Source organism: Cariama cristata, unplaced genomic scaffold, assembly GCF_000690535.1.
Source record: "Cariama cristata isolate BGI_N322 unplaced genomic scaffold, ASM69053v1 scaffold31091, whole genome shotgun sequence".
Classification (NCBI taxonomy): domain Eukaryota; kingdom Metazoa; phylum Chordata; class Aves; order Cariamiformes; family Cariamidae; genus Cariama; species Cariama cristata.
In genome coordinates this window covers 714-12,321 of record NW_009601483.1, presented here as the reverse complement: position 1 = coordinate 12,321, position 11,608 = coordinate 714, and the positions used below count along the sequence as shown (strand labels likewise).

General features: G+C 35.2%; 1 protein-coding gene across 1 annotated transcript; it reads right to left on the bottom strand.

The window, feature by feature from the left end:
* Window positions 1-1,255: 1,255 nt before the first annotated feature.
* On the bottom strand, window positions 1,256-10,922 carry MFSD8 (major facilitator superfamily domain containing 8; the record flags this gene model as incomplete). The annotated part of the gene is made up of 11 exons (XM_009710480.1): window positions 1,256-1,555; window positions 2,324-2,583; window positions 2,679-2,782; window positions 3,167-3,301; window positions 4,405-4,513; window positions 5,619-5,677; window positions 6,318-6,462; window positions 7,845-7,958; window positions 8,276-8,516; window positions 9,694-9,737; window positions 10,765-10,922. Coding segments are annotated over 11 exons (1,585 nt in total), but the record flags the coding sequence as incomplete, so codon positions are not given.
* Window positions 10,923-11,608: the final 686 nt, after the last annotated feature.

Here is an 11,608-nt window from a genome sequence, read left to right as displayed (position 1 = left end):
CAAATCCTTTCTCATAACATTTTGTGATTCTGCAGCAGGAAAGTCAGAGAGAATAAAACTTTTGTATTCCCTTCAGTCTGTATTGAAAAAATAATATTTTAATTCAGTAATCTTTTAGTGTTTGAACAACTGATTACATAGGAGTACTTAATTACATTTATTAAATTCAGTAAGCATCAAATATTAGACACATGTAATAGCAGCTACAACTCTCATACTGGAGTTATTCCAGATTTTTTCCCCAGTAGTATTGAAACACATAAAACAAACCCATACAGATGAGTTTAGGCCCCATGATGAAGGAAAATTATTTTACTTTTTAAAATAAACACTGAATGATTCAAACATTGTAAAGTCCTGTTTCTCATACCATGTTATCAGAAAGAAGATAAGCCTACAGATAATAGTCAACACCTGAGGAGCCAGTATCCTCCTTTTTACTTAATTAACACGGGTTGTTCAGCACAGTGCATTCCTTTTCACAAATTACAATGAAAGTGTAAACTATCATGCTTAGTATTTCCTTCTTGTAGTAAAGTTAAGAAAAGCTGTGCATATTTCAACTCTGTGCAAGCTATCTTTCTTGCTACAAAAAGGCATTCAGCAAAACAGTAGAAGAAAAATTGCACATATGGTTCACTGTAGTTCAAGTAACAGCCACTGAGGCTGTGATTTTCAATGGCTCTTAACCAACTTAAATACCCAAGTCCCACATAAACTGCTTGTGAAGTCGGCACCTACCTTCCTCTACAATTCTGTCACATTTCATTTGAAATCCTGGAGAAGATGTACTGATAGGTAACAGTTTCCAAAGTCAGTCAAATGTTTTTATATTAACCAGTCTTACAAGCTAGCAAACTGAACACCACAAGGTTCACTTAAGTAGTGATGTTTCCATACAAAGTGCATGCAGCTCAACTAATCTTGTAGTTACAAAAGAGTTACTAATCCTGATTCACAGAATCAAGATAATATTTCTTTTACTTCTTTCTGGAAAGGATGGACGTAACCTGTGACCTTCACAGCTGCATTCAGTATGCAGGTGCATCATCTAAACTGTACATACTTCAAATGTGCCATTGTATTGATCTAACTTGTTCACATCCCTTCCTCTGCTGCTAGAAAAGCAGAATACAAAAGCTCTATTGCAGCAGGCGTAACCATATATTAGGATATGACCAAGTTATGTGTTCTGTCAATGTGTAAGTACAGGTGTACAGTTTTTAGCATACAGCCAACAAGGTCAGTGGTTAGGTACTCCTCATTAAAAAGCAGTAATAAACTAAGTACTATTTCTGGTTGGTTTTACTTTTTTTTTAAAAAAAAAAAACAAACATATTTAACAGTTCTCTTCTCGTATCCTTCCGTATCTGACAGAAAATGCAATTAGTCTCTTGTATACTATCTCCAAGAGCAAGAGAGAGACTACAACTACTCCACAGATTAAGCTAAATGCCCAACGTGGTCCCAGGTGAGTGTATATTTGGCTCACAAAAACAGGCCCAAGAATTCGTGCTCCACTTCCAGAAGCAGTTAACCATCCCATGTAGACACCCTACAGAAGAGCAAAAGCTTATGTTAATGATACAGGAATTACTCAGCTTGTCAATAATTCCCACCAATTATCCTAGTTACAAAATTTACAAGTGTTTAAGCAATTGTTTATCTTTCTTAACTTGTTAAGATGCTGAGTACTTTTTTTCCAAGAGTACTGCTCAGCTTCTCTAAGCATTAATTTGAAGGCTCCACTGAGCTACATACTCTGTAGATTTCTAACAAAAAAGCATTCTGGCTCAAAGCATTTAGTCTCTTACAGCAAGATAGAACATGAGCAAAATGAGATAAGTGGTGAGAAAGGAAGAAAATTTTTTGTTAAGCAGTAATATCAGCTTGCTATGTGTTTCACCATTGTAAAATGTCAATAACTGGAGGTATCATAGCATTTGTAGTCTTTATATAATATACTCAGTAAAAGCAACGTATTATTCCGTACTGACATTCCAAATATATAATTGGTTGTTACAAAAATGACTATTCCGGAACAGTCGTGAAAGCCACAAGCTTTGGGCTTACTTGTTCTGAAATGTTCACAGTGTAAGATTTGCCATAAATTGTAGAACAAGCCTTGCTTTCTAATTCCTCTAGGGACTTGCCTTGGATTTTAAAAGAGATTAAAGTTCCTGCAAACTTCTGCCCCAGTTGAAACGTACTATTATTTGGCTAATGACAAAAGGAATTTTAGCTACATCCCTCATTCTAATGACGAGGCTGAAAGTCCTGGTGAGCAAATGAAAGAAATAAACTGTTTAGGCATCATGCTTACCTGAGGCTTCGGTCCTAGAATTTTTGAGTATAAAGTGTAGGACATGACATTACAAACGGGATAGCCCAATCCTATCAGTATGTCAGAGCTGATATACTGGGCCAGATAGATCATAGGAGTATTCAGGCACCAAGACTGTGTGACAGGGCAGCCTACGGGTTCCACTGTGTGGTTGGATGGAAGCTGCATTGCTTGCAAACTCCAGAAAGGCATTAACATTTCAGTGGAAGTTGTCCTGGGAATAGAGTTGTTCTTTATTTCTGTAAAAATAAGTTATGCATGCCATTAAGAAAAAATACAATAAAAAGCTTTAAAAAACCATGATGATGATAGTTTAGTATGACTTGAATTATACCTTCCCATTGGATATTTGGTAGTTTTTTCCCCCAAGGCAGTAAGATAAAGAATCCAACCAAGACAATCATTAAGCCTCCATGAAGTATGGCACGCTCACCAGTCCTATCAAACAATGAAATTACAATTAAATATATTATTTAATTAAAGTAAAATTTTTGAAATTGCTATTGACATAGTCCATTAGTTTGTTGAAAAGATGCCTGACCAAAACACCTGCAATAAAAATTGCAAACTCACAGTAACCTACAACCAGTTTTTCTTGTGATTCAAAGGTAAAAGGCAGACAAGGAAGGGGGTTATGTTAACAGAATAAAGAACAACCACAGCATCATGGCTGTGTCAAAATTGGAAGTACTTCATTGTCATAGTAAACCTAAATTCATTACCAAGTAAAAGATTTAAGTAATGCAGATTCAGCCTTGCCATAAAGTTTCTCACACTCAGCTAATGTAAGTTACAAAATTTCGATAAACTCCAAAAACTTACTTTTTAGATAGCATTTTAACCACCATGAAAACAATAACCGATTCAATGCCAACCACACTAAGGATTATTCCATTATAAAAAACGGCTTCCTTCCTGGTCCAGGAATACATATCCATTGTCAACGGAGTAGCTATACTAAATTGAGAGAACAAAATGACATTAATTAAAAAAACCCTCCATCTTCTATGCAGCCATTTCCATACATATATTGTCCCAAACATCAAACACAGTGGCATAAAAGCCTTTCCTCCCGACAGACATATCAGAAAACACAGGCTAGTTATAAACTAATTCTGTCATGCATCATTTATTAAAAATAAATCCACTAGAGAAAATTCACAACTACATTACACCAGCCATGCTCTGAAGCATCATTCATGAAAAGATGATGGAGTTAAAGCAAAGCAATAGTAATAGAGGAAAAAAAAAATCAGGCCTTGTGAGTATAAAAATAATAAACATTTAATACTGTTTCAGTTTTAGCAACTAACCAGTCTCTAGGAACTCAGTTTTCTAAAAATAATGCAATTAAGATGCATATTGTTAGAAGACATTTTAGCTATGATAGAGATCAATAAAATCTTACAAAATAAACCTTAGATCCTCAAAGTACTTTATAAATTAAAAAAAAGGAAGTATACTTCAGTCTGAGGTAATGTTGTTATGTTTTACTTTTTTTCTTATATACAGAAAATTTGGGAGTGAATAACACACTGCTTTAGGTAAAAAAAAAAAAAAATGTAAAATAGTGTATTTAAGAACACAATTGCATTAACTACATCAAACAACTGTTTTCATAATTTCTGAAATAATCATTACTAAGAGTTTCTCTGGAGCTTTTGGAGCTAACCAGAATCATACTAAGAAATTACACAAAATTAAAATAGAAAGTATAGAACAAGGTATTCAGCTGAAGCCAGTTTTCTCTGAAGATTTTAGGTAGCCCAAATTAAGTTACTTAAAACACTTAAAAAGTTGAGGATATGGGTTTGCATCCATTCAAAAGCTTTTACATTAATGTTTCATATACTACAAACGGTATGCTACATATTTTCAGTTATTACTGACCTTTAATGCATTACCCTATATCAGTACACATCAATTTGATTGCATATGGTTTTGGACTTCTATTTCTGAAGAGTACGGTTAAGAAAATGCATACAACAGAAAAGCCTTTACATGCACACCTAGTCTAACTATATTACATGTCTAAGTATTTTGAGAGAAAACAAACTTACGTTTCAAAGACAGCAAACACGAACAAGATGACAAAGAAAAGAAAATTGATTGCTACCACAGCAACATGGTCTATGTTTCCTTCTATGTCCTGATCCAGATCACCGCTTTCTGCAACAAAACAAAAGAATAATCTGTACTGCAAACTGAGCTTTTTTTACACAACCACAAATCGCAAACAGTAATGATTTTCTTACTCTGTTAAGTATTTAGCATGCAGGTTGGTGGGTGCCTATGCAGTTCTCTTTTGACAATCTAAGTATAATGTTTTTAAATCAAAATGGAATTGTTGAAATTTCAATTCCTCTGACAATGAGGGAAAATGATTTCCAAATTAGTTAGACCATCTGTTGTCCCACTGTAATGCGGGGACTGTCAAGTTCTGAGTGACAGAAAAAGAAGAAAACTTCTTTAAACATCTTAACAATGGAAACCAAACCACTTTCTGTTCCTCTTGCAAGGTCAAAAGTACACAACAGAATTCTCTGCACCACCACAGAGCCTTTGTTCCTCTAACCTGCGCGTAACATTTTCATAGACAACACACCCATGTGTGCTGCGCACATACAGCTCCGTTTTTAAATGGAAAATTAATACAATACTGAAACTGGTGACTTCCATAGTTTTTAAAAGAGGTTTAAGATCATCTTTCATACACTTTTTATTCTTCAAGTGAAAAGGATACTCACAACACTTAAAATTTCAACTGTGTACAAAAAGTGTATATATTGAATATAAGATGTTGCACTGTATGTGGCAATTACTGTACTTTCATCTCACCAACTAAATTTACTTATGCAACATACACCTTTTATTAAGATGCTGTATGTGAAAGCTGGTATATATATAACAATATTATTCAGCATGATACAGAACCAAAGAGAAGTATGACTGCAGAGTAGAAGTTAAGGGAGATTTTTTTGATGTCCATGTTCACTTAATCCTGTCTCTTGGAACAGACAGTTCCAGCATGAAAATCTGGAAGGATCCATACAATTTTTTTTCTTCTTCTTTGCTATCAGACAGCACTATGGACATATACGGACACAAAATGGACATGAAGCAATTTCTGGACCAGTTAGAAAGAGATGTAGCCTATTTGCCACTTTGAGTTCCCAATCCATCAGACTTGAGAATACTTCTAAATGCTTCTATATAATAACAGAGTACTTCAAAATTATCATCACAGAGTAAATCTTCAAGAAAACTTAGATACCTTCTCCTTCAAAATTGATACTTTTGCATTGCCGTCCCACGTCATCCACTCGATGCTCTCTAGAAATTTAGAACAATTTTCATTAACACACATATTTATTTGATCCACTATTGAGTCAAGTTTCTATTAAAATAATTCTAAATGGCATAATCTCATATTCTAATCATTCCCAGCTCCTTTAAACGTCATCTGTGTAGTCTACATTTGGCTACAGTGAACATCACCATATTCAAGAAAGAAAATATCCTAGTGAGAGAATATCACATATCTGTGTGTATCTCTTCCCTCCCCTCACTGCCACCAATAGGATCATGCATAAACCCCCCCTCTCGAGATTCTTAAAGGAAAGACACAGACAGTGAGAACCCTACAGACAAGCTAACTTTATTTCTCTTTAGAGAAAAAACATGGGCAGAAACCATCAAGAGTAAAAATGTATCAAGGCTAAGCTAATAATCTAACAGCTCTAACTTTTTTCATCAGTTTATATTCTAGCTGTACCATTACTATGATTAATTTATGAGCATAATGAAAAAGATATGTAGTAAAGAAGGTAGAAACCCTGAAAAATAAATAACAGCTTATAGTCTTAGTGCTCCAGATTTCAGGCTTATTACTCCTCCTTCTGAGCAGCATATTGTTTGTTACAAGCCACCCACTAAAACAAGGTAGAATATTTCTCTTTTTTGACTTGCTTACCTGAATATGGCAAAGATGAGAATAATATTAATAAGTCCTAAGAGAGCTCCAAATAAGACTGGTGTTGTATACATGTTCAGCTGAAGATCAATTAATTTCCATGTTATTCCTTCTTCTCCAATAAGTGTAAAACATGTCTGAAAAACTTAAAAACATAAATGTATTAAGAAAATCTTAAGAATCATTAAGAAAATATTAGAACACATATAGAATAAACATCTAAAACCAGATAAGCAAAGTTGTTCTAATTGCTAAGTAAAATTTAAATATTACACCTGTCAAACCTTTTACATTTTGAGAACCCTACTCTAAATAAACTAATGGGTACCAGTGGGATCTCAACTAGCCAGAAAACTACTTGGTTACATACAAATACACTGTATAAATAACAGCATGACACTCAAAGAACTGGAACTGAATTCTGAGTGTACCAACGGTTAATTTTCTTGGTCATGTGCAGACACCTGATTTACCCTTTTTCCTCTTCCTCCTACATGGAAGACCTTGGTCCTGGGACTGGACTATCCCTCCTGCTAAGGGCAAGCTAGAGAGAAAAAGAAGTTGTGGGGGGTTTTTTAATTAAAATTTAAATTGGTGCAGAGAAAAAGATTGTAAGATCAGGTTATTTGCTTACTACTGTTAGGAAGACTGAGAGTCCTACCAAATCAGGAAAGGGAATTACCTAAACTTATCCTCTATGCAAATCACACAAAGAATGCAGATTTTTTGTTGCCGTAGACCCTTTAATGCTCTATCAACTCGAACACTTTCAGCCCCAAACCTTCACCTCATTGTATTACCATACACAGAGCACTTCAGCTTTACTAATTGGATAATTTTAATCTCCAGCTACAGAAGACAAGTAATCAGTAGAGGCTGTTTAGGACAAAATTGCCGGTCTTTCTTTACAACACAAGGCAAGTCTAACGCATTTCTCCCATGAAGCAGGCAGAGGATCTCAGGAGTCACAGTTACACCTGATCTAACAAACACCCCCTGATCTCTTTGTTCCCTTAGCTTGCTGTAATACCTGTGCTATGTCTTAATGTTTTTGCCAAAATGAAGATTTTGTGATTGTCACTACAAGATGAGAAAGATCTGTTGGATGTTATTTTCTATAACGTGTGAGGCAAGGTGAAATTTTCAGTCATTTTGGAGAGGTGGAAATGTTTCCCTGAGCACAGTAATGTTAAACTCCCTTCTGCCTGAATAAAGTGCAATTGTGTAGTTATAGACTATTTAGTGGGTACTGGTATAAGAGAGCATATTGGAACTTGTTTTTCCTGCAGCCAGCAAGCCAAAACAGCTACTTTTTAACTACAAACAATTAGAATTTCTTTGGACTAGAATATTTCATTTATATTGGCATATAAAAGTATATATGAGTGGATCCTATTTATCAAATTTTGATACCACTGACAAACTATGCCTTAAAATCCCCAACATACAGCTGCTGAGGATTCCTACTTCCACTGCCCAATTTCATTGTAAAAAGTATTCGAAGTGAGGAAAGAAGATATCCTTTACCTGGTCCTAATATGAAGCCAACTGCTTGGCAGGCACTGGTATTGGCCATGGCACTTGTTCTTTCCGTAAGAGAAGTGGCACCTGCAATATATGATCGAACTACAGCCACGTTTCCTTAAAAAAAACCAAACACAACAAAGTGTTCATGTAAATACTAAGTTATATTCTTAAATTATCCAGTTACATTTATTTTATTTTTTTTTAATCTTATTTTGCAAGAAAATAAAACCCAGCACTCCCTCGAGTATTTATACACAACTGCACAAACACATAATTTTATTATAAACTAGTACTGGCCAACTCTTTGCTTTGTTAAGTAGTAAGTTACCATTCACATAATGTTAAATGTGGTACTAAAATACCACGTTAACTATCTTACACAAGTCATAGAATTCAATAATTTTCAGAAATGCAAATTCTGCTGTGGTTACCTGCTCCAAATCCCACGAGAGCACGTGCAGTCAGCATGTAGTATTTGTTGTGTGAATGAGGTACATGGACGTAGGCATAAAGACAGTTAGCAGCTACTGAAATAGCAGTTGAAACAACGAGAGGTTCTCTCCTCGGCCTGTAATTGGACCACAAGCCGAACAGGGGAGAGGCAACCATTTGGCCAATGCTATATGAAGCTATAATCCAGCCCAAGAAACTCGCATCTGCTGTCGGATCAATCTGCAAAAACAAATTAATCATTTCTATGGGTCAAATATTACAGTATTTTATAATATCAACAAAACCATTTTAGAAACAGTACCTGAAATACCTAAGACTCTGCACTGTAAGTCTGAGGGTATATGGCACTATACAACGCAGTGTCAAACCTAAGCTATTGCTAAACAAGTTAGTGTGTCTGCACAGCACTGTGCGGTGTTTAATATAAATACACCACTCTGGGTCTCAAAAGCAGTTGTTTTCACATAGCACTTTGTCCAGGGCAATAAACCTTGGCTAACTGTTCCCAGCAATGCACCAAACCAATAAAAAGTGCTTTCCTTCTGAGACTGGAAATGGCCCGCTTGCAGCAAACTCGGTTTCCATATAGCACTGCTGATGCTACAGGCTGCAGACGTACCTTAAGCAGTACAGTTGACAGTTTACAGGCCAGGAGCAAGGAATCACTTAAGTCATCTCTGCACATGCCTGAATCTGGCCTGGTTTACAATGCTGACGATGCATTTTCTTTCTTGAACTCCAAGAGTTCAGCACCAGCTTCAATTTTAACGATACCTCTAGGACCCTGCCCAGGATACGTTCTTCCAAATTTGCATTTGAAACTGCCTTCTACAATTTCAGGAGCAGGAAAATCCTAGCACATATTAACTTGGAGTTTTAGAGACCTTTTATGCCACTTTTAACAAGAATGCAACAAAGAGGGAAAAAAACCCGAACAAACTCAAAACACTCTCCAGGAACACAGGCAATTCCCTGTAAAGAATATCAAGAACGTCTACGTGCAACAATCTAACATTTACAGAGCAACTTCTACCTTCAGCTTCCCTTTCCCCCCCCGCCCCAAAATGTAGACACTTGCGTATTATGTTTTAACACTACAAATGCATTCAGATAAAGAGACTTCTATTGATTTGTTGTCCAAGAAAACAGTGGAATTATATTGGAAAATCAAACATTTCCAGATTATGATATACCTTTATCAATCCAGGACATCAGCTGACAGATTTTACATGAAATGATGAAAGCTGTCTAAGTGGATGACAAAATAAAAGTCTCTTATAACCACACACTTCCCCTTACTGTTTCTTTTCCTAAATAAAATGCCAAGTTTTGTATTACATACTTTCTAAGCAGGAGTTTTCTGTTCTTATTAATTAAAAAAAATACATTTACAAACCTTTTGGAGATATGGCCAGACAGACATAATTACAATTGAGAAACCTGCAATGCAGTAAAAACATAAATTACTTTATCTGTCATGTTTATCAGTAGTTTGCTTCACTGAAACAGTTACTACAGGTTCTTTCTTCTGCTCCCCAGTGTATTATAGTCTAAAACGATGCATCAGTATGTCACTCAAAAAACCTATGTATTATGTGCTCTTTTTAAGGAGTGATAATTCTTCCTAACAGAAGGAACTATTTTTCAAAGGACATTTTATAGGCGCGTACACACTAAACAAAAAAACTCCTATGAAGAGAATACTGATGCGCCAAGCAAACTGCATGGGATTTTTCCTCCCAATGGAAAGACAACAAGGTCCCCGGAGTAAAAAGAATGTCTTGACATACTGATATATTTGTATCCATTTATTAAAGAAATTTTAATTTATCAAATTAAAAAAACAATGAACCAACAACAACACTGAAGTATCCTATGATTTTCAAGATCATTTCTAGGCCCACACAAAGTCATCAGAAGTCAAAAATCAACAGAAGTCTTGTTTCTAGGGGCAGTTATTTAGGAACGAAGCAGTAATTTGTTCTGCAGTGGAGATGCAAAATCCTGTAGCAGAAATTAAGATCCCACACACACTTTGAAATAGATAACATACATTCCCACAAAGATCTTACCTCTTAAGAACTCAGCATTATTTCTGGTTTTATTCTCTAGAACTTTCACTTTGGATGATAAAATTGTGACCTTTGTTTTGTTTGGTTCTGAGCAATAACCTTACCCTGCCACTACCTTTTACCCCGAACTACCAGAGAGCCATAAACCAAAGATTTAAGTAATACGTCATTTCATCTCAAAACAGAGTATTATTTAACTTATTAATTTTAACTTTGTTTAATTTGTTAGTCATATCTTCTCTTTTGAAGAATCAGAAAATGCACCTTTTTAAGGTTATAAAAGAACAGTAGCATTAAAGGAGCTATGTAGCTGAAATCTAGAAAACCCTGTAATTTTCAAACCAAAATATAATCATTAAGCAAGTAACTTTGAAATCCACCTGTGTTTTACTCACCTACACTACTGAGAAACATAGTAAGATACATAATCCAGATGGATCGCCACCTGCTCTTATAATGCTCTTGTGTTTCCACAACATCCCTGTTTTTGAACCAAAAGTCAAGACAGAAAGAAATCATTATCAGATTCTCTTCTAGTTTTTCCCTCAGGACACTGAAAAAAATTTTCATAAACCTCTCAATACAATTGTGTGAATTGTTATGCAGGAATGTACTTCTACACAGCAAAGAATACAAAGGATTTATTTTAGAAGCAAGCTGATTTTTCATTGAAAAATACCAGGTTGACATATCAAAAAACTGATAGAAATGCTATCACGTACCATTGCATTCAAATGTTACACAATGAGATCTTTATCTAGAGAGATCTTCAATTCTGCAATCTCTTTGTATACACTCTTTGGAGCATCACAGATATCACGTCAAGGCTTCAAAAAGTATTAAAGCATAAAACCCCAGACATCTTCTCAGAACTGTGACTTGAAAGCAAAAAAAAAAGCCCAAATCTGAACACCTGTTGATTATACTAAAAGGTATGGCCAGTCTATTCTTACCATAAGCACTATACAATGAAAAAGAGGTGTGTAAAAGACACTGCTGAAGATTGTAAGGGCTGCAAAAAAATTTAAAATAAAAGTTACAAACTTTATGAGCAGTGAATTATTTTTCTAAAATTCATAAGCACCTTCTGAGACCCATGTACTTTTCCAGAAGCAAGAACATTTCAGAGTTCTTCTTTTGTTTTTGAAGTATTCTAAACAAAATAATCTCCATCCAAAAGATGCAGACCTAGGTTATCTACGCCTGAACATAGTTAATAAACATTGTTGATATAGCTCA